Source organism: Octopus sinensis, linkage group LG9, assembly GCF_006345805.1.
Source record: "Octopus sinensis linkage group LG9, ASM634580v1, whole genome shotgun sequence".
Lineage (NCBI taxonomy): Eukaryota > Metazoa > Mollusca > Cephalopoda > Octopoda > Octopodidae > Octopus > Octopus sinensis.
This window is the reverse complement of record NC_043005.1, coordinates 65,186,886-65,212,750: the sequence shown is the minus strand read 5'-3', so window position 1 is coordinate 65,212,750 and position 25,865 is coordinate 65,186,886. Positions and strand designations below refer to the sequence as shown.

At 34.2% G+C, this 25,865-nt stretch overlaps 1 protein-coding gene across 1 annotated transcript in view; it reads left to right on the top strand.

Annotated features, from left to right (window-relative positions):
• The window catches only part of LOC115215927 (corticotropin-releasing factor receptor 2-like), a 365,649-nt gene that overhangs the window by 205,395 nt on the left and 134,389 nt on the right, over positions 1 to 25,865 (top strand). The window contains exon 5 of the mRNA XM_029785287.2: positions 2,482 to 2,596. Within this exon, the coding sequence (XP_029641147.2) occupies positions 2,482 to 2,596 (115 nt within the window). The remainder of the gene's footprint in view (positions 1 to 2,481; positions 2,597 to 25,865) is intronic.

Genomic DNA, 25,865 nt, shown 5'->3' with positions numbered 1-25,865 from the left:
TATTACTAGTTGGCCCTAACATACTTCGAAACTTTCATATAGATAAGGTTTGAAGAACAACGAGACATTGTGCTAAAAATAATATCTACACTATTAACTAAGAAAGAAAAGAATAAATACGAACATTGATAATGAATATATATCAAGATGTTTATATGAGAACAATTATAAGAAAGGCGGCAAATAATAGGAGTGTATGATTCAGTTCTGCTATGATTAGAGCTTCTGCGAATACAATACATTAATGAATTGAATGAAAACAATTTTTAAGGATTTCGGTTGCAAAGTATGTCAATCTCTGACTCAATTTTAGAGAAGAAGCAGAGGCAGTTATTTGTAGTGATATGATATGAGAAAATCAATGATGCATTGTGGGTGGAAATTAATGTTGGTTAGAGTATCATTTTTCAATGATGATGTTGGGATTTTAATATGAACATTTGGATACTGTCTCACCAAAATCTCTAAACAGATTTATTGGTTGTATATTTGAATGTTACAAATAGTTATACAGTAATCTGTTTCACAAATCACAACGTGTAACAAATTAATCTTCAAAAGATAGGATTTCAGTTCCTGAGTTGGTCTCATCCAGTTGCCGATCGCAACGCTAATAAAATGATATACTTACTTCTAAACAGAGAGTTAGATGAGAAACAATTAGCATTACAAATATTTACATAAAGCCATTTTACAAAGTTCACTCAAATTTCCTACTAACTTCTTGAACACTGTAATTGATCTAAGTCAATTGTTTACAAGAGTTCACACAAAATTAAAAGCAGACCAACAAATGAATAATCAATTAATGCAGTTGCTAATTTTATAAAGATTTGTATTAAAAATTATAAATGTTCTATTCTAGTTTTGAAAGTGTGCGAGAATCATGATTAGACGTGGTTATAAAATCGCCGCTTCTGTTTTTATTTAAGTTGAAATGGCAAGATTATAAGTCAACCAAATCTGGCGCGGTTATGCTTCCTGTGTGCTGTTCATATCCCACATCTCTTCTATAGTCTGGAAGAACATGGATACTCTCATTCCGTATTTCTATAAGTTGTCTTGTATTCATATATAATTTAGATGGCAATATTTAGCAACTTACTATGTTTATTGCATTTATTCATGCAATGTAACAGCAACTAGGTTTCGATATGAATATTTTAAATACCTGCAAAATAAAATAAAATTAAAAAAAAACAAATTTAAATTTGTAAATATTTACGCTACCCCGTAGCTTTTTTTTATGCTACTTCGTGGACATTCGTTATGTTTTTGGAAGTTGTCAATGACGACAAATTCTCAAAGGTAGACGTTATATAAAAAGGAAAGGAAAGCATATTTTTTCGATATACTATTTCCAACATTTTTTAAGTTGGTCCACAGAAAATAGAATAATTGAAAGCAGAGTTTGATGAACAGAAATCCTCAAATTACTTATGAATTAATTAAATATGATAGTGTAAGAAATACCTTGTTTTCTTTAAGAATTATTCCAATATACACAAGTTCTGGTCTAAAAGCATTGATCATTATGTGTAAGAGTATATAATTAAGATCACATAAACGAGAAATGAATGAATATTTAAGCAGCATCTTAATAAACAATGAAGATTAATCAGGTTGTCAGGAACAGAAAATAAACATATTGTTTGCCTTCATTAGCAATTCTGCCGTATGTAAATGCTAACATAATAGAGGGACTGTTTAAGGTTCTCAGTAGACACGAGTAATTGGCTGGAGTGAACGACTCAAAAACTTAATTGATCTAAATTAACAGATTGCTCTAGTAATATATCTAACTTAACAAAAAGATAACTTTAAACGTCTAATTAGTCTCCTAATTTCGTCTCAAACCCGGAATCTAAATTCATCTCATATCAAGTAAAATAACAAATTTATGGAACATTTATCATATTGGAATAATTAAACTGACAGAAAATAAAGGAAATATAATATTTTCTATAAAATCTCGAAATGAGCAATATTCGTCAAAATTTCATAAAGTTGTCAGGGAAAAAATAGCACTTAAATTCGCTGTCACACTTCTTTAGTCGTAATTTAATGAAAAATCATCATTTTCTAAAAAACAAAATAATGGTTTTAACTACACGTTGTTTCTTTCAAATAAGCGCAAGTTCTTTCACATAATGAAAAAACTTCAAAATCAGCATTCGTTTCTGGAAATTCGTATTAACTTCGAATAGTGTTACTTTCAAATTGCTAATTTGAATCTGCTAAGATTAACATAAACATTTAAATAAATTCGACATAGTCTTTGATATTCCAGTAGCTTTTAAGATTGTCTAAACATTCTTAATTGAAATTTAAACCTTAAGTAAAGACAAAACAAAAATGATTACGTGAAATACTAATTGAATAACTGTAATCTTACAATCATTTAAAAAATACTTGGAAGTATTATTTAGCTGTGTTTTGCACACTTTTGTAGAATTCATGTAATTTTTCCTTTATTTACAGGAGTCTACATTGTGTTCGAACTCTTATACACTGCAACTTGATGCTAACATTTGTCTTTAGAAATATTCTGTTCATCATCTTTAGCTGCATCTTAAGAGAAGTACACCGTCGACCAGTAAGTGTATATTTTCGATACTTTTTCGCTTTAGAGCTCTTTAATTTAGAGTCTGCGTTTTAATAATATGCTATATTCCTGTTGCATACATATTTCTCATCTTTTAATATATGTTGACCTTGTACATTTGCAACAGAAATACTTATAAAGTAGAAATGATAATGCAGCATAACTATATTCTTTACTTGTGCTTAAGTATCCTCTGGCTCGACATCGTGCGATTGACATGTCTGAGTGTATATTAATTATATATTTATTGTGATCTAGAATACCAGAACGAGGATATATTGTGGGATATATTCGATTAACTCGATACCAGTACTTGACTGTGGCTTACTTTATCGACTCCGGAAATATGAAAAATCAGGGTTAATTCAGACGGGAGTGAATTCCTAACAAAAGGAATTTTATCTGTATTTATTACAATACATTAAATCAAACGCTCTGTAAATTCTACCAGACAGCAATAGTATTGATTTCTAAAAAAGGAACCTATGAACAAAAGTAATATTACCATACCCTAAACCAACACAAGGAATATTCAATATTTATTCTTGCAGAACGCCAAAATATTGTTTTTGATAGCAAGCCAAAATATTTAAGTCAACATTGTTTTTTTACCAACCATTCGTAGAAATAATATTTATGCATTTGCAAGATGAAACCAATATGGACAATATAAAAAAAATCAATATTTTGAATTTCTTCTATCCACCCAGTGTAAAGAACACGAAACGTTAGAAATTATCATCACGAGAACAGAGAGATAATTTGATATTGATGTCTCTTGAGACAATGCATCTGCACTTGAAAAGTGATGCTTCAAGGCACAACCTGGAGCTAGGTTACTTTCTTTTAGACCGGAAAACTAATCGTTGTCTTTAATTGTAAATTTCCACTCTTCATGGTATCACAAGAAAGACAAAGCCCGCTACAGCATGACACTTGTGTCGACACAAGTGTCACTGTCAGAATAGAAAGATCCATAGTATATACCGGAAGGTATCGAACCAAAAGAGATGGAAGACAAAGTTGATTTTGGTGGGATTTATAAATATGTTTTACTTGCTAGAGAACTGTTTTGAGGAGGAAGAGCTAGACATAGACCTTAGCATTGGATCCGAGGTTTAAAAACAACATGGATGAACAGAAGATACTACTGAGTCTACAGTACCAGAGTGGAGGAGACATGAGACTAGCCAGCTAAGAGTAATAGGTGTCCAGCGTTAGAAAAAGTCAGACCAGAGGTTGGAGAATGTCTGAGTGATATTCTATGCAAATTAGTCGAATATGCTTTACAAAATGTCTGTATGCATATCAGTACCATCTACCCAGAAGCTGGAGTAAGATGCTTTCTACGATGCTTTCGCGAGGTGAGATCCTAGGTAATACAGGAGCTTCAGATTTGGAGAAGCCGTGTGGTATCTAGTAATCTACGGCTCCTTTTTAAGAGATGTTGGTATGATGATATTTTTTGATATGAGAAGTGTCACTATTAAATGCTGTTGAAAGTTACAAGATATTCATGGCCTCACTTGAAGATGCTGTTGCGGTCTACCATTGCAGCTTTGGAGTGGATTATGCGTTTTGAAGCAGGATAAGGATAAATGAAGGGTCAAATCACCTATATAAGAGTGGGGGTTGTGATAATGATAAATGGTTCATTGATGTATTGACGGAAAAGAGTGAATGGCAAAACTGAAGCCCAGGGCACAACAGAGTTGATAAACTGTAGGACAGAACGATCTCCGTCAATACATGCTCCAATGTGAGTTGGATAGTGCCCATATGCGAATATTTCTCTTTGAGATTCGCAAATTAAATATGGTCAAAACTTTTGCTGATCTCGAGAATAAACTTTCAACTTGGAAAACTTTGACTCTGAGTTTTTGTTGAGTCTCAATGTGGAAGGAAATATCGAAAAGGATAGTTTCAATCACCTATCGATCTGTCTCTTATGGGTAAGCCGTGAATCATGGGTTTGTGGGAGATAATTCGCAAAACAATTAGTGAAGTTCTGGCCAGAAGGCTTATTTGAAATGCCTTATAAGTGGTAGGGCCCAGGTGTAGTATTTAGATGCGTTGGAGATGTTGTGTTGAGGCAGTGGTTGGATGATTCTATTGGTAGAGAAAGTCACGGTTTGGTAGCAGTTTTGAGGTGATAAAGATTTTGGAATGTCCGTGCTTCTGTCTAAAGTGCAAGGAATGCAACTTGTTGATGTAGTGAATTTAATATTCCAAACGTTTGCTTCTGTACTAGCAATATCAGTATAGGATGAGTGAGAAAGCCACCCGGGAACAAAATGTTGAATTTGGAGATTAAAAAAAAAAAAACATGATGGAAGAGTTGCTTGGAGAGCAGTAGAGAGGGTAGATACATTTGAGGGTGGTGGTGAAGGAAGGATGTTGAACCAGAGTGGTTGGAAGACTAAATCTGCAATATTAAACTCGTGAATTTAAAGGATGCTTTATTCTCTATGCAGCGAAACCGGTTGATTAGAGTCGTGTAGCATTTCTGATATCAGAGCTGATGACATTGAGATTACGCTTATGTACATATCTGCTTCGCTCTTAGTCTGAGAACACTTTCGTGATTTAAAGCCGAATTTATATGCGGTTGTAATGACAGCAGTATTCTCGAAGAAGATAACTTTCTCGCTCATGTCTTTGATCATACTTTCCGTTTTATCAATAAAGTGTGTTAATTGAAAATCTTTTAGTTGATATTTAAGTGTTTTGTAGAGTGACAACTGCTGCTTAACTCAGCAGTAGTCACTCTATCTCCAGTTGTTTATCTTTCGTCTACAGATAGACTATTACAGGGATGCGGAAGATAAAACAAATGAAAGAAGCACTCAACTCAGTTGGAGTTGAAAGCATTTAATGACAAATTAACTCCCCTCCACATTACTTTCAGGTTCGCGGGCGCAGAATATGTTTACATTATCAAAATATCTAGGTTAGAATAGCATTTTTGAGTCTAAGTACTAGTCCTCCTTTGGTTAGTTTAGATCAAGAGACTACTTTAACTAGCTTTACTTTCACTCGATATTCTACATGATAGAGCGAGCAAGATGTTGACCACGGTTAAATGGCATTCAATAGACTGTGACACTTTAGGGAAAAAAATACCACAGACACAGAAATAACCGGTGTCAGGTTACATCTGAGTAACCTGCGCACCAGTAGCATAGAAATAATATGTTTACATTCTTATTTAACCTACAGTAAGGATTTGAAAATAAACAGATCAACATATAGACGGATAGGTACATAGGTTATATGAACAGACAAGCACGCATACGCAAATGGAGACTGAAACACATGACCATATATACACACACACTTTACTTCACACATGGACACATATGAAGACACGTGTCCTCACATATAGAGATGAATATCCATACATTCAAACACGGTACATAGTTGCAAAACATATATACACACACTCAGACATGCACACGCAAGGAAACATAGGTGCATACATATACAAGCACACACACATACATAAAAAGCCCACAAACATGGACACGCAAGCACATGAATATGCAGAATAATACATACTGATGCACACACATACATATATACATATGCATACACACACACATATATATACACACAGGCATACATACATACATACATACATACATGCATGCATAGGCACACACACACACACACACACACACTGACCCACATACATGCGCACAAACAAACAAAAAGGAACGCAGTGGAAATAATGGATAGAGTCAAGACTATTGAAAAGGTTGCAAGACGCAACGAAAATTTTAGGAAATTATAAATAAGAAATAAGTGGAAATTTTACCGGTGAGTGTGTTACATTATAAGGCACAAAAAGAAAATGACTCTCCCCAGGCACAACAGACTACAGTTAGGTCTCAAAATGTTTAAATGTATTTCAATTCTTCTGATAAGCTGTTCAGGATATAAAATTGCTTAATGATGAATATCATTAGCACAAATATGCAAATTAGTCTACCGACCATTGTGCTTGTATAGTATATGTCAGTTTTATATAGGAGGTGATCTATGCTATTGATAGCAAGGAAGCTGAGTACGTCTTCTCTGAGGATCTGCTTGAAAAGCTCTCTATGACTTCAGATATTGTGGCTGAAGAAATCATTGTTTATAAAAAAACAATAACGTATTTTCTCATTAGTTCTTTAGATACTATAAGAACGCCACGTTTTGAACGTGGGCTGCTGTTTGAAAAGGTCTTTTTATCGCAATGGCCAACCTACGTGGATGTTGACATGCATGCATTACACACTTTCTTTCTCAGGCCAGAGTAACAGACGAGAGAATCTATCGTCCGCTGAAGGTTAGGATCTGTGAACAACTTAACTCTATTCGTTGATATATACGGGCAACATTAGCTGACTTAAACTGTATCACCGCAGAACTGGTATCTGGAGCTATACTTAGGTTGCCTGAACGGAAGGAGATCACCCTTAACAATCAAAACACTGAATATATGCCCCCACGATGTGACTAAATGTGTCTACTGAATGAAAAATATGCTAGATTCACGAGTCCATGTAAATAACGAAGTGTTGTGGTAGTATCTAAAAAGAAACTGAGGCGAAAATACTCTAACGTTTTTGTAAGCGATGGTTTTTAAAGTAAAGCACTTCAAATACAATGTTTGAGCTCATATAACAGCTGTTCGTCACACGCCTAAGTATTACGTATTAGATATTATAGGCCGGCGTCAGACTGTCAGTATTATCTAATTGAAAGTTGTATTCCTTGACAAAGAACTAAAAAAGATCAGAGAATCTACTCTTACATCCCAACATGAGCCAAAACGGACTGCGAGATCAGGCTGTTACTTATATTGATTCAAGCGTTTGGTACACTATGTCGAAGATTTCGAAAAACGATGAAGTTTACTTTCGGACAGTATAACCATTCTGTTATCGTTATTGAGATTTAAAAAAAGCATTCGTTCTTGATGTGGATGGAGGAGTGTGTGCTAATGTAGCGACTGGTGTAACTTATAATGTCTTTAGTTACGAAGTGAACTGTGCTGTTCTTATTAATTCGATTAACAGTCTTGTTGCTTGGAAGTTATATTATTAACCGGCTTTCTTCTTTGGTATCTCATTGGTTGTTATTCACTAATTTTAATGTATATTGGCTTTTAGCACAAAAATGTTCAAATCGAAAACTTCGATCAAACAAATTGTAATTAAGTGGGAAATTTTCTCTACTTACTGACGGAGCCATCACTCCCTAAACAACACCATGTCTCACGTTCTCTATCTTTTTCTCATTTTTATCTGACACATATACACATACACATACACCGATTAAAGACAAAACTCTTCCATATTGACTGAGATATAATGTGTTCAACATGGTATTTTAACAATGAACTTTGAATACTGTCTATGCAGACAAATTCTACGCATTTGTGTCAATAATTTTGTCTCTAACGACAATGTCCATCTCTGTCCCAAGGGTAATGTAAATTGTTCATGTGTTTGGGAAATAGTCTGTTACGCTATTGTTCAGTGACAAGGCAGGCACTAAAAATCGAGCAGTTTCTCCGTCTGTGATGTAGAAACACTATTTTTTTTATCTGATTTAAATTCAATTTCTTAACCTGCCTCTCTAGGCGGACATATCAATATCACCGAAATGTTAGTTTCTATTTTACCCATGACCTTCGTCTAAATTCACAAAGCGCCGTTGTCTTATTAATGTATTTTCGATTGAGCGTCACGACTACCATTAAAATCTATTATTACCTCATAAATATATATATATATATATATATATATATATATATATATATATATAATATATATATATATAGTCTTGGTTGCTACGTGGTAGTTTCATGGTAGAATTAAACAAACACATCCAATTAAAAGTAAATACATCATGACTGATGATGATAATAATAATAATAATAATAATAATATAATAATAATAATAATAATAATAATAATAATAATAATAATGATAATTTCTTTTATTGGTCACAAGGCCCGAACATAGAACAAATAAGGACAATTTAACACAAGGGACAAGTGGGGTATTGAACAATGCTATGTATACAATAACATAAAACAAATAACAAAACAATTAAACAATAAAAAATCCCCCCCCCCCAAATGGGAGCCCCTCACAGGGACAACCGCAGAACTTCACACAAACTGTTCTATATTTAAGAGATGAGGAATTATGTACATTATTTACATTATTTACATTATTTACATTCGACGGATATTTGTCCTCATCTTTGTTGTTAACTCAAGGTTTCGTTAACAACAAACAAGATAAGGAGAAATATCCGTCGAATGTAAATAATGTAAATAATGTTCACACAAACTGGTTATCCCGACCGTCAGGTGCGCCTCAGCAGGTTCCTCTCTCCTTCTCAACTCCTCTTGTTTACAAACGAAAGTTCACACAAGCAATCCTCACCACATACACCCACATTTCAATAAACTTACTGGGAGGCAGAACTCTACCCCCACTTTCCTTTTCAAGTGTAACTTGAATATGTCGATGAGGGATTGGCTGAAGAAGAAAGTAACTGTCTTTAGTCCTTTCAGTCTCGACCCCCACATTACCTCCTTCGTCATAGCCACCAGACTTCACGGTGGATTCGGCTGATAATTGGATCCGTCCTACAGACAACAGCTGTTCGACTAATGCACGGACACTGGACGAGTGTGTGCAGGACAGTTTCGTAACCCTGTGCACACCTCAGAGAGGTCCGTCTGAGAGTACTACCGTGTCTTTAGAGCTTGTATCGAGCCGGCAGAGCAAAACCGTAGCACTGCCAGGCCATGGATTTCTGGAAGTTATCCATAGGCTCCAGCTCGAAAGTACGGAACAGATCAATTATCTGATCTCTCCTGACACCCAGAGTTTTCCCAAGGATGTCGTCACTCTTGCCCATCACTAATTCCCGATAAAACCTCCACCAACCACGTTTCCCGACTTGCAGAAAGTTGTGAGCGCTTGCTGACACTCCAGCTGCCAAGCCCTCTTTCTTGGTCTACGTTTGATCCAAGGCCGTAACTCCGTCAATGAGACGAGCTGTGAAAAATTCTGCTTGACAAACGGCCACACACGTTCACCGTTAAGATAATGTTGGAGATGTAGCTTCAGCGCGTGTCTGCGCATCATTAGCCACGGCATTCCCAGTCCTCCACTCAGTGGCTGTTGAAAGCAGGTGGACCGTCTGACGAGCAGAACACGTCTCTACCGCAAGATGCGGAAAAGCTTGGTCAGTCATGAAGCAGAGCAAGGGACGACGGTCAGTCGGTAATAGATCACGGAAACAATGTACGCATTCTCCACTTCCTCCCGACCTTTCAGGGACAGCTTCCTATCTGCCCATTTCTGGGAGAGATTGGCTACCCTGCTCGTCACCTTTCCCCAGTTCTTGTCCACCTGTAGGTGCGGACCAAACCAGACCACAAGCAATTTAACCGGTCCTTCCGTCCAGCGCCCTACAACGTTGTCGGTTGGCAGGAACCTGCCACTCCAGGTGCCGAGCTGCAGGCCCACCGACGTTTTCTGGTTAATTTTTACTCCTGTCACCGCTTCGTACTCCCTTAAAGTAATGCCATTCACCTCGATTTCCGACCTGTCCGACACTGTTACAGTGATGTCGTCCGCATAAGCCGACAGGGACATTCTATATCCTAGATCACGTGGAAAGCCCCCTCGAAATATGGAACTTCCTTTGTAATGGCTCGAGGGTTAGCACGTCCAAAAGGGAACAGTGGGAAACCTTGACGGACCGAGCGAGCAATGCTAAAGGATCTCGTTAGATGGCCGTGTACTTTGACTTGACAGATGGCTAAACACTCCGGTGTTACGAAGGAATAATAATAATAATAATAATAATAATAATAATAATAATAATAATAATAATAATAATAATAATAATAATGAAGGCATTTAGTAATCAATTCTAGGAGAAAGGTACTTAATTTTGTCGATTCGATTCACCTAAGTACTTAGCTGATGCTCTATTTTAATGACATCGGTGGGATAAATGTCAAAGTTGAAACTGGAAGAAACTGAACACAGAACGTATAAGCCATAAGACATAAACCAGAAGATTTTTTCAGACACGATTCTGCCAAATAAGGATTTCTATCAATGTTAGATTGTAAGAATCATTTGAATATCACTCTTTTTTCCTTATACTTACATTTAGATCTCATTTAGGTAAACATCGCCTTTCATCCTTTCGATTTCGATAAAATTCAACGACACTTGAGAAATGCGATCGATGTAATCGAGTAGCCAGTTCCTTCAGAATTTCAGGCCTAATGCCTATATATTATAAGCAATTAAAATTTTACCTGCGTCATTATTCACATCAAATCTGTTGTTATTACGAAACAAATTTGGACAAACGAGAAGGGACCTGGTAAATGTGCGAATAAAATGTTTGTGAAATCACAAAATTCTCTCTCTCCTTTCCTCATTCTTCCTATGCATCTGTTTCTGTCTGTCTATCTTTCGGTTTTCTCTCCCCTTCAGTCTTCATTCCGCCCCCTTTCTCTTTGTCTGCTTCTCTTTGTCTGTCTGTCTGTTTAAGTCTCTCTTTACCTCTCTCTTTTTCTCTCTGTCGAATCGCAGTGATGTACCATGACTAGTTCTGCCTGGTCGTTATCTGTTCATCAGAAATGTTTGCTTCATCCACTTTAAATAGAGAAAGAGATAACATCATGTAACTACATGTAAAGAGTGCTCACCACTAAATTTGACGGCCAACCATATTGATTAGCTCAAGTACTGAAACAGAACGTTGATAGATAAAATGCAAATATATTTACGAGCGTACTTTTAATGATAACACATACATAGAGGCACGCATTTGCACACACATCTCTCACTCTCTCTCTCTCTCTATCTATCTATATATATATATATATATATATATATGTATGTATATAAACACACACACGCACACGCACACACACACACACACACACACACACACACACACACACACACACACACACACATATATATATATATATATATATATACATACAGGGTGGGTCAAAAGTAAGTAGGCATTAAAAATTGGTAATAAAATCCATATTCCTTTTACAAATTTATTGAAACAAGTGATGCATGTTCTTTATTACATGGAAAAATGAAACTAAATCTTCATATTTCAACGTAAGCACCGGCAACCAGTTTCCTCAAACTGCCAGAGATTGAATGAACAACCTTCTGAACCTCCTGAGAACCTCCTGAATCCGTGTACCCAGGTCCTCCATTCTGTAAGATTTTCTCTTCTACATCTCTTTTGTGGAGCTCCACAGACAAAATCACATAGAGTGAGATCTGGACTTCTTGGAGGCCATTCATGAGGTCTACCTCGTCCCATCAGGTTTTAGTCCCTGCATGCAATGGGGTCTCCACGGATGAAAATTCAATTCTTTATGCAACATCGTACGTATTATGTGCCTCCTTGTTATTCCATTTGCACAAGGTGCTTGACGTGTTGATTTTTGCGGGCTACAGTTAAACATTTCCTTCACTGTTGCCACGTTCTCCACTGACCGAGATGTAGTTGGACGGTCACTTCTTGCATCGTTCACAGAGCCCGTGGTAATCAGCTTCGCACGGCAACTTTTTATTTTCTCCGGACGCATGCTTACCTTCCCATGCACGCCACCATCTCTGAACTAAAACAAAAGAATTCCACACTTCACAGCCTGCTTCTATCTTAGCTAGCTCCTGAAAAGTCAAGTGACCGGCCATCTGGAAAATAAAAAAAAAATAAGACAATACGAAAATAAAACATCCACCATTAGTGTTGTCTGTTTAAAAATGTTTCAATCGTGACTTCAGTGATACTAAAAATTCTATATATATATATATATATATATATATATATATATATATATATATATAGAGAGAGAGAGAGAGGAGAGGGAGGGAGAGAGAGAGTGAATCTAAACAAAGAAGAACAAATAAGAAAAAATACGTGAGGACGTGGTACAAGTACTGTATTATCAGACGCTAAGGAAAGGAAAGAAAGAGGATTTAACGTTTCGATCAAAGCTCTTCTTCAGAAATAGAGGAAAATCCAAACGAAGGAAAGATGATATATATCAAATACATTAACTGTGTAGCTACACACGTGCTACTGGTGATTTCTTTCCATTCTTTGGATTTATATATATATATATATATATTAACTTGGGAGAAAGGGGTAGTTGCCCGTTAAGTCATCGAAATCACGATGAATTTATAACAAAACCACTTTGTAATGAATTACTGCAATTGCTTAGAATGTATTTGTTTTAAATATGATCTAATAGGCGAGCCTTTCCGTGATTAATCGGCTAGCTAGAAATAATATACAAATTGTCTGTTAGCGATTACAAATTAGATAGATTACTTAATGTTTACCTATGTACATTATACCTTGAAAAACATTGGGACATCACTGATCATTGATCTGCTCAACCAGGACTACACTGAGATTTAAAAAAATAGCAGCAACAACATTCTCCAATTAGATTATTAAAATTTTATCTTCAGTTGAATAGATCCCATTTCAGTACGATCGATATTATATTTAAATGCAAGATGATTTCTTAAAGCGGGAATAGAAAACGAGACGCTCACTTACATATGGAATGTAACAGCAATTTGATGCCTTTAACTTCTACCAATAAAAATAGTCTATCCAGTGAAGTTTATTACACGCCATCTACGTACTATTAATAACAACATAAGATTTACGAAATGAATCAGAGTAAGGCAAATTGAATAAATTCATTATCACACAATTCGGATTTCTACAATGAATAAATTACATTACCATTTTGAATATTAATTGATTTGGAATGAAGACTATTTCAAAATTCTGAGATAACCATTTACACTAAATTATCTCTTAGTCTATCTCATTCTCTCTCTCTCTCTCTCTGACACACAAACACACACACACACACGCACACACACACACACACACACACACATATACATTTATAAATATATGCACATACATAACTATGAGTGTTGTATATCTGTATATAGCTATTTATGTATCGCTCTCTTTCTCAATCTTTCTCTCTCCCTATCCCTCTCTCTCTCTCTCTCTCTCTCTCTATACATATATATATATATATAGATTATATATTATAATATAATATATTATATATTGATTATATACTGATTTTATATATATATATATATATATATATATATATACTATATATTATAATAACGGTTGCCAATCGGAAATCGCTAGGAGACAATTTGAAGGACATTTCGATACTATTTCTAGCAAACCAGAAGACCACAAATAAGCTGGTTCATCAGATCACATATAAAAATATCTTTGCAAACAACTTCACTTATTCTAATTACAAATACAACTGGACGTATATGTGGCTGTGTGATTAGACGTTTGCTTCCAAACAACATGACTCAGGTCTACTTTGTGGCAGCTTGGTCAGTGTCTTTTATTATAGACTCAAGTCGACCAAAGCATTGTGATTAATTTTTAAAACGGAAACTGAAAGAAACCCGTCGTATATATACATATTCTCACACACACACACACACACACACAACACACAACACACAAACAAACACACATATATAAACACACACGCACACACAATTAATTCAAAGGAACAATGAATTCAAATAAACGAATAATAAAATTAACAGATGATAAGAGGACGTGCACAAAGAATATATTAGTTTGACGCTCAATAAGAAAAGAGAGTTTTTGACGTTTCGAGCATATTTCTTCGTCGGAAAGGAGAAAGTGAAAAGTTCAAAGAAGGAAAAGAAATCACCAACAGCACTTGTATGAACACACACACACACACACATGTATGTATGTATGTGTGTGTGCGCACTTATGTGTGTGTGTGTGTCTGTGTCTATGTTTGTCCCCTAATATCGCTTGACAACTGGTGTTGGTCTGTTTACATCCCCGTAACTTAGCAGTTACGCTAAATCGACCGATAGACCTGACTTAAAAAGTAAGTGCTGGGGTAGATTCGTTTGAAGTGGTGCTCCAGCATGCCCGCAGACTAAGGACTGAAACAAGTAAGAGAATAAAAAAATGCGCGTGCGCTTGTGTATAAATTACGTTGAGAAATATATATACGTAGTCATGATTACCAAGTACAAAACCGGTCGACTATGTATATGTATATATATATATCTATATCTATATCTATATATTTCTATCTATCTATCTATCTATCTATCTATCTATCTATCTATCTATCTATCTATCTATCTATCTATCTATCTATCTATCTATCTATCTATCTATCTCTCTCTCTCTCTCTCTCTCTCTCTCTATATATATATATATATATATATATATATATGTATATATATAGTCGACCGGTTTCGCATATGGTAATCATAACTACGTAGTAATTGATAATGTCATAATTTCATGCTATCATTAGTTTTCATGCTATGCAGGAGAACAGATATTTTGTCAATAAAGTTAAAGAAATTTTAGCCAAGTTAGTATGTGATTGTTATAATTAGAAGCTGGAGTGGTAATTACAGTTTTCGTGGGAAGTAAATTGATTATATAGTGATTAAAATGATATATATGTATAAACTAAAATATGTACATAATCCAAAATTGGTTATATGTTCATATCAAGGCGCGGTTGATGTTTTCAATAGACGTAGTCTTTATATAACAGTTGTTGTGCAGATTTTGTTCCATAGTATTGGTATGAAGGGAACACTTTGAAGTTTGGTTGGAGAATTCTCACACAATGCTATTATGTGTTCGCTTTGCGTTATTGGTCAATAACGTGGAGAACAGATTTTTTCTGTATGCAGTATTGTTCACCGTCTGATAAGGTTTCTTGTTTGCTCTATAGTTGTGATTTAGATAAAGTTTCGGGTGTCAGTCTTACTTTTGTATCTTAGTCCTTGTTGAAAATGAAATTCCGAGTATTCCAGTAGGTTGGGACATCTTCAATAGTTATGTCGCCCGCATTGCTTAATTCTTGATTCAGTTGTTAGGTATAATTTTGCATCTGGCAGTATTCTCATTGGTGTGTTTGGTATATTTTTTAAACTTTAAGGATTTTATGTATGCAGAGAAATTGATTTATCTTAGGGTCCCTATTGATCATAGGTAAATTTTGAATTGTTGTGTTATAGTGTTATCTGCATCGTTGTTTCTAGGGTTGTGGGTAGATAACTCTGAATGAATTGAAAGAAATTGGCTCAAATCTAGCAATACTAATTAACAAAATCGATTAATTAAATTGCTGTACACGAGAAGCAAGAAAGGTGATTGAAAGATATTCTACTGAATAGGTTCGTCAAAATATGGATCAGTTATGTACAGCCTCACAATCGACTTTGGTAAACAAGTTTCAGAAATGCACCCCACCCTAAAAAAAAGGCAAAGCTAAATACAAAATGAAATTATACCAACATCAACACGTTTAATTAAAAGCCATTTTAGCCATATTTGGAACCCCAAATCTATACGCTAAAAGGTCGAAAACTATATACAATAGAGTATAATGAAAACTCTTTCATTCTGACTTCACCTACATGGAAAGGTTTGACAGACAAAGAAATCCGCTACATAGCAAACTTTAAATGTAAACCTAGTCTTTAGTATGATTTGCCAACATTCACAAAAGCTTGAGCATTAATGAAACCCACAAAGAATCATCAGACACATATATTAATGTCCTATCGCCAAGAGATTAAAAATTTAGACCAATTATAGCTGGCCCATCATGTGAAACCCACCGCTTAAGCAACAGAAACTCCTTCTGAAGTATATCAAAAACTTCATTAGAGACGATCTAGATATGCTTAACCACCTCTCAAAAACAATCTGTGGAGACATACTTATGATACCCTTTGACTTTGTGAAACTGTGTGGGACATTATTCTCATACGACAATGGGTTAGAAGGAATGAAATTTTGGTTGGAAAATTATCCAAAAAATTTTCAGGGTGAATCAGCTAGAGATCCATAAAGGAAGCATGAAAATTCATTATCCAGAATAATTACTTCGTGCAATTACCACGACAGTATGTGGAACAGCATGGAACAAAAATATCCCCAGTTCTTGCAAACTTAGTAATGAGGTATTTGACGGTATATCAATAATCATTACAAAAATGTTGATACTCCTTTAACCTGTATATAAGAGAGAACTGGAAAAGATATCTGGATGACTGCTTTATGATTTACAAGGAAAGTATTATACACTATTCGAATTTTAATAATTGCTTAATGATATAAGCACTAACATCCAATTCACAATAGAATACAGTAAAGAGAAACTTCTATTTCTTGATATTTTAATAAAATAATTCAATAACCAAATGGAATCCTACATTTATCATAAACCCACAGCCTCGAAGCGATGCCTGTTATTCAGCTGGTGCCACTCGAAACATGTTTAAATAAATATCCTTTTCAATTTAGTTAAAAGGATTTGTACAACAGTATCTGATGCAAATACCCAGGTCCTACGACTTCATGAACTGAAAAGCATACTCGTCGAGAGACATTATCCATCTTCACTAATAAATGATGGGATAAAAGATGTCAAGAGAATTGATATCCAAACACTTAGAGAAGTAAACCGAAATAACACACTATATAACTACTCTATATATAGCCAGTCAACGTTTTATTTCAACTCGCTGATAACACTAATGTATCGGGTTCAATCCAACTAACCAATATTTAGCAATGCAAAGTAGTAATAATGTGTTTACGTTAGTTTATACTTGTTAAAATGCAGAAGTCTGGTGAAAATGATTTAAGTGTCTGGTCATTCGAGTCTTTCACATTGGTTCGATTCTGACAGTTCCATGCATTATCAATAAATGGCAGCAATCTACTTTTGCTTATAATATAGTTTAGTAACACTACAAAACTTTACATAAACTTGATATAGAAGCAGATTGTCTCCTTCCAAGAAAATAATAATTTTCCTTTATAATTTGCAAATATTTCAGTTTACCTATGAGGCTGTTTCTCTAGTGAAAAGTTTAAATCAACTACTTCTTATTTGTTTTTTTTTTCTGCATTGAGACAATAGGATATTTATATTTGATATATACCAAGCATTTTTGAAATTCTAAATCTTTTACATCTGATACGAAATATATTGTATTCTTCTTTTGAAACGACAAAGTATAAATCTTTAGAATTGTCTGTAACTAATTCTAGAACCCTGTAAAGAGCTAATTACATCGTTTGAAGGTTATAATGAATAATCTATTCTTCCATATTATCATATCATTTCATTATAAATGCCAACCTTACCCGTTTCAGAAATATCTTGCAGGTATTAATTATTTGATAAGAATACATATTTTCAAGTATGCCACTTACGCACACACACACACACACACACACACACCACACACACACACACACACACACACTCACACACACGTATATATATATATATATATATATATATATATATATATATATATATATGCACATATACACACATTACGGTAGCAAGCATTTCATAACCAGCAATTTTCTTTCATGTTCATATGGACACAAACACACACGCATAGTACACACACACACACACGTAACATCACATATATATATGTGAAATAAAGTTGTTGGTTGTGAAACGTTGGTATTTTTCATTAATATTAATCATGACTGTTGAAAATACACATTCATATTACATAATTAGTACCTGCGAGATGTTTCTCAACTGCATACGATTGGCAGCAATATTAAAATCTTATGATAATACTACGAAGGTACAGGCTAATCATTATAGCATTCAAACTAATAATCACTCCAATGCAGGGTATCTATCTATCTATCTATCTATCTATCTATCTATCTATCTATCTATCTATCTATCTATCTATCTATCTATCTATCTATCTATCTATCTATCTGTCTATCTATCTATCTATCTATCTATCTATCTATCTATCTATCTATCTATCTATCTATCTATCTATCTATATATCTATCTATCTATCTATCTATCTATCTATCTATCTATCTATCTATCTATCTATCTATCTATCTATCTATCTATCTATCTATCTATCTATCTATCTATCTATCTATTTATTTATTCTTTTTATATACTTTTCTATGAATACCTAAAAGTTGAGGAAAGTAAATATACTGTGTACATATTTCTACCGAGCTAATACAAGAGTTTTCTCATTCAAACTGATTATTATGAAATTTCTTTTTTGACAAAAGTGTATTTAACTAAATGCAATTGGGTTGCAATTAAGCTTTTAATGTTGTAGTAGATAATTTATACCCATGCATGAAGATATTGCATATATATATATATATAAATAGATGAGTGTATTTTTACCTTGTTAAAAATGAACACGGAAAAAATAAATAAATAGTTACCAGGGCAGCAAAAATCTCACAAGTAAAGGTGTTGTAACTTCTTGTTTATAAAGGTAGAAACTTCGTGTTTACGTTGAATATTTTGAATAAATAAATGGAGTTGAACGCAGGTGTAATCAAATATTTTTACTTTCGATGCATGTTTCGAAAATTCCACTGATACTATTCAAAATAATAAATGGTATAAACAATGCAATCTTCTCCTCAGGAAAGTGAAAAGAACGAAACTCGTCAATAAGACATTTTAGCAAAAAATGATGGATTTGTATAGCGATTGACAGAACGCTATTAATATTGTTTAAAAAAACCTTATATGATATAACGTCATAAGTAGCTAACAGAAAGAGTAGGGATGTTAATAGTGAATATTAAATATAAAGGAAATTAAAGTTTAAATTATATATAATGATAGAGACTACTTATATGCACTAAATGTATGTTTTTGCCAATGCTTACATCTGTATGCTCGCTCTATAACCGTGTTTACTAGAGTATTTTTAGAAAAAATTAATGAAAAATAACTCAGAATTGCAGAGAAGACAGAATTTCTTGCCTTTGTCATATGGTATCGAAATTGAGAGAATCAACCATTCTAAATGAAATTGTTCCTTGTGGTCTTTTAAATCCCAAATCAGTTTGCTGAGACCGGTACTATTCCGTTTATTTCTATCCCTAAATGTTGAGTAATGGATAGAAATTCTTTTAGATAACTCTAACGATGTGCTTCCAATGTAAAATCGTACTTTATTACGAGTACTGATTATACACTGGTATGTAGAATTTTTAATCTTAGAGTTACTTGACATAAACTTAATTCTATTGGAATTGACTTCAGATACAATAACCTTGTTATTAATATTTCTAGAGGGTTGGATGGTATTAGCTAAATTAATGTTAGTATTAGTAAATGTATTAATATTTAACAGTTTGTTATTATGAGAAGAGATAATTTGCAAGAGATTTCTTGTGTTTGAAAAACCTATCCTAACCTTATGTGAATTGATAATAGAGTAATATCTAGATCAGAGAGCATCAATTTGGTTCTTCACTCTTTGTCTGTCTGTGTATCTTCTCGGTTCTCGGGCATCCTCCATCCGATTGCGCTCAAATTTGATATGTAGATACCGATGGTATCAGGGCGTGTATACAAAAATCGATTGCAGGTGAGAATGCGATCGATAAAGCCGTTTTTGCCCTGCTTTTCTTCCGTCAACCTATACATAACTGCACCTTCCATTTTTTGTTGTTTTTGTACTGCTTAAAGGCACGTTTCTTTCCTGCCAAGCTTACTGTTTAAACCAGGTTTGTGTTCTCCCAGTCAACAGCCTTATCATTACTGGTACTTAAAACTCTTCGGTTGCATTTTTGTACGAATAAAATCGTTTTTCTTTAGAGTAGAAAAAGTCTATCTTTATTTCATCTTTTGGTGGTGTCTCAAATTTAAGTTAAATCAGTGTTTCTCAAAGGGGAGGGAGGCCTATGGGACGGTCGGACAAGTTGTTTTGAGAAAATTTGGTGTAAATGTTTGATAACTCTGCACCGTCCATTGGGCGGGGGCGTTTTTCTCGTATATATATATATATATATATATATATATATCCATGTTTTGTTTTAAGAATATTAATAAAGAAACGAAATTGATAACGCGCTCTATAAAAATGCTTAGTGGTATTTCCCCGAATTTACATCCTGAGTTCAAATATCGCTGGTGTCGATTTTCATCCTTTTGGGTTCGATCGAATAAATACCACATGAGAGCTAAGGTTGATGCAATCTGCTTATCCACTCACCGAAATTTCTGGCCATGTGCCAAAATCCCAAACCAATATCAATAAAGAAAAGTAATACCAATTTACATTGGATAGAATAATGCAAAAAAAAAAACACTGCAAAATAGACTTATAAATTTACAGTATAGAAACAGCTACAAATGTTTGAAATATTAATGGATGTGTATTCTTTTTTCTTTAATCTATATAATGTTCCATTAAATTATTTGAAACAAATCTATAGAGCTGTGTTTCTGACGATGATACGAGCGTCATGAGGATTAAGAATGTAAGTAATCCAATACAGTTTTAATTAAAACTTTTGAAGATATATATATATATATATATATATATATATATGTATCAGATATATCATATCATATATATATACATATATATATATATCTGATATATCATATATATATATATAATATATATATATATATATATATATATATATATATATATACATACATACATACACACACACATACACATATATATATATATATACATACATATATACAAACATACACTCACACCCATACATATATATATACATGAGTATATCTATTTATCTATCTATCTATCTATCTATCTATCTATTTATCTATCTATCTATCAATCTATCTATCTATATATATATGCATACATATATATATGCATTCATATATATGTATATAATTTTGAGAAAAACCTCTATTAAACAATTCAATAATGAAAGATGTTATTCACAGCATATAGAAAACATACTATAATAACCTTATTCTAAAAATCAATAAAGTACAATAAGGTTTTTTTTTTCTAGTATATGCTTTCTATATGTTGTGAATAACATCTTTTATTATTAAATTTTATAATACAGGTTTTTCTCTGAATTATATACATATATATATTGTAAAATTTGATTTAAAATTGTTAAATTGAATTTTTCCCTGTAAGTTCTGGAATAATATTCCCTACTATTATTCCAAAATTAACCGGAACGTTCTCTGTGAGACAAGCCCGTTGCTGTTCAGGCTTCTGCCGCTAGTAGCCACTTGATGCGACTCTCGGCGTTATCTCGGAGGGTCGTACTACCATGTGGTGCGTCTTTGTTTTGCAGCGGTTTTCCCTTGTTGGTCGATTTTTGCGATTGCTGAAACGAAGGGTCAGCATGCTTTTATGAAATTGTGTTTTGTGATTGGAAGGATGGCGGCCGAAACAATTCTCATGTTTTAAACAGCTTACAAGGACGTTGTCATGAGTAAAACACCAGTTTACAAGTGGTTTCACACTTTAAGAATGGCCGCCTGTTACTTGAAGACCTTGTTTCGGGGCAATCATCGACCTACCGAACGAATGAAAACCTCACGAAAATTCAAAAACTTATCTTGGAGGATCGTCACCGAACAATTGACGAACTCGCTGATATGGCTGGTGTGATCTGAAGCTCCTGCCAACGACATTTGGGCTAGGAATTCCGAATAAAAAGAGTTCCAGCAAAATTTGTGCCTCACTTGCTCTCGGAAGATGAAAAACAGTCACGACTGAATGCATACCGTGAACTGGAAGAACAGTTGGAAGTTCATCCGGACCTTTCTCCGAAAGTCATCACGAAGTGACGAAGGCTGGTGTTATGGCTACGAATCGGAAACGAAGCAGCAATCAGGTCAATGGAAGCATTCAATGACACTGCAAAGTGATAAAGATGTAAACATATATAACTAAGGGAATAAAAAAATATTGCATAATTCCGATATGTATGTTTGTATGTATGTATGTTGTATGTATGTATGTATGTATGTATGTATGTATGTATGTATGTATGTATGTATGTATGTATCTATATATTTATCTATCTATCTATCTATTTATCTATCTATACACAAACGCGCGTTCATACACAAAATGGTACGGATTAGTGGAGAAATTTAAATGGGTGTGGGAACAAAAATGGGAAGCAAAAAACCTTGTTAATCACTGCTACAGTCTTATTATGAGCATTACCTGAGAAGTATACAGTGGATGTTGCTAAAGCCTTTTTCCAAGAGCTGGTACTGAACAAAATCTTCTCACGGATATAACTGCTAATTGAATTTCAGTTCTGGAGTCATATACTCTCTCTTTTACTCTTTTATTTGTTTCGAGCAAATCGACCCCAGGACTTATTCTTTGTAAGCCTAGTACTTATTCTATCGGTCTTTTTTGCCGAACCGCTAAGTTACGGGGACATAAACACACCAGCATCGGTTGTCAAGCGATGTTGGGGGGACAAATACAGACACACAAACATATACACATACACACATATATATATATACATATATACGACGGGCTTCTTTCAGTTTCCGTCTCCCAAATCCACTCACAAGGCATTGGTCGGCCCGAGGCTATAGTAGAAGACACTTGCCCAAGGTGCCACGCAGTGGGACTGAACCCGGAACCATGTGCTGGTAAGCAAGCTACCTACCACACAGCCACTTCTGCGCCTATGAGCAACATTTATATATATGTGCGTTAACAGTTCACTCAGCATGAAATTGCATTTCGAAGACCGGTGGCCAGCGACTTGAATAGCTGCTGTATTACTTTAACGTACTTTTAACCCTGGAATTTTTCAGTAGTTTCTCATATTCTGCTTAATTTAACCAAGGCATAAGATTTCAAACTGCCTAAAAATTTATCTTGAGTGCTGTCTGAGTCACTTCCTATTTTTCAAAATCCTATGTGTCTTGCTGTATATTCCGATATTTCTTGTAAATCGTAGTATATTGAAACGAAAATCAAGATTCATTAAGGTTGTATTTCTTTGGCATCTATACCGTAAATCTTGTTCTCCAAAACAAGCTGTCATTGTGGCTATACAATTCGGCACTAATCATCTATATATTAAGGAACACGATACTGTCTCTAAGATATGTAGGTAATGCATTACTTTCTATATGTATAATTCGTTATACAAATCTTCAAACTAATCTATAACCAATGATCATTTGTCGATTGAAAAATCTGTTATGCATTATATATAGTGTATGTTTATAATTACATCGTTACAATGGCATGCTTGCATATTTATATACACATAGTTGTGTGAGTGTGTATGTGTCATGGATATGTGTATGCATTTGTATGTATGTATATATATATATGTATAAATATACATACAGAGAGAGAGAGAGGGGAGAGAGACAAAGTGATACGTGCATACGTACATAAAACATACCTACACACACATATAATATATATATATATATAATATATATATATATATATTATGTGTGTGCGTGTGTGTGTGTGTGTCTCTCTCTCTCTCTCTCTATCTATATATATATATATATGCATACATACACCCAGGCACATGTATGTATATGTATATACGTATATATATATATATATATATATATATATGTATATATACATATATGTATTTGTATATATGTATATATGTATTTTCGCTGAAGCCGACACCTCATTTAGATGCGTGTATTTACATTAAATCATTGAATATATATATATATGACATCTTATCTAGAATTCTTCAATCCACGTCCAGTACTATATTCACCTATATATTTGAATACAAATTTGTTTCATTTGACTTATAATACTTCAAATTACTAAATTCTCCTCATGATCATTCCAAACTCTTGTAGGATTAAAACGCATTCACCACACTTGTGGTGAAAATGTATTATAAAATCTGTTGTGTTCACAAATAATTTAGCGATAAATGAAAATATATGAAAAACCGTAAACCGAGAATGTGGAATATCATTACTGCATACGCATACAAGTTACATGAAACTGTGACAACTGAAGGTCATACTAATACGAATTATAAATCAAATTCATATAAGCACTTACCTTAACTACATTAATGCATTTTACATTTATATTCCACTTATATTAAAGTGATGCCGCTGAGATTGTATTTTGTTTTGTATAAGCACTAATACTGCAGATTTCCGAAAGTATATCCACTGCACTCTACTATAAGTCATTCAATATATATCTAAATACGTGTGTGTGTATGTGTGTGTGTGTTTGTGTATGTGTGTGTGTGTGAATAGGTATATATATATATATATATGGGTCAGCATCTATGTATATTTGTATGTATGTATATATGTATCTATCTATCTATCTATCTATCTATCTATCTATCTATCTATCTATCTATCTATCTATCTATCTATCTATCTATCTCTATCTATCTATCTATCTAACTATCTATCTATCTATCTATCCTATCTATCTATCTATCTTCTATCTATCTATCTATCTAACTATCTATCTATCTATCTATCTATCTTTCTATCTAACTATCTATCTATCTATCTATCTATCTATCTATCTTTCTATCTAACTATCTATCTATCTAACTGTGTGTGTGTGTGTGTGTGGTGTTTGTGTGTGTGCGTGTGTGTGTGTGTGTGCAAAATTACCTTTAGCGTAACCGCATTGCCTTCAACGCTCGTGCGCTAAATTGTTGTATGCAATCAAGATTTGATCTTTATCGCTCCAGTTTTTCTTTTTCTTTTTTGTTGATGTTACAGAGGAAACATGGCCAATCCACTGGCACCAAGGAAGAACAGAGATCAGTGATCTGTCAGGGTCTGAAATTCATCGCAGACTTTCAGTACAATACGGAGACAGTGCTCTACTCTGTAGAAGTGTGTATGAGTGGAACGAGTAGTTTAAAAATAAACGGACAAGCGTGAAACGCAATGGGGTGCAGGGCGTCCATCTACCTCAACCTCAGATATGAAGATTCAACAATCTCGAGAGATGGTCCTGTCGAACCGACGATTCCTCAACGATGAGGTGGCAAGTCCTCTACAAATTAATCATGCTTCTTCATACGAGGTCATCCAAGACAGGCTTCGCTTCCGTAAAGTCTGTGCAAGTCGAGTACTAAGAAAGCTTTCGCAAGCACAAAAGTGCATTCGTGTTGAGATGCAACAACGCTCACTCGACCGCTACAACGATGAAGGTGAAGGTGTTTTGGAGAGAATAGTCACAGATGAGACCCATCTCCATCACTTTATTTTGAATTGTTCAAGAGATTCAAAGTCATACCGGTATCGTCATTGCTGTTCATTGGCTT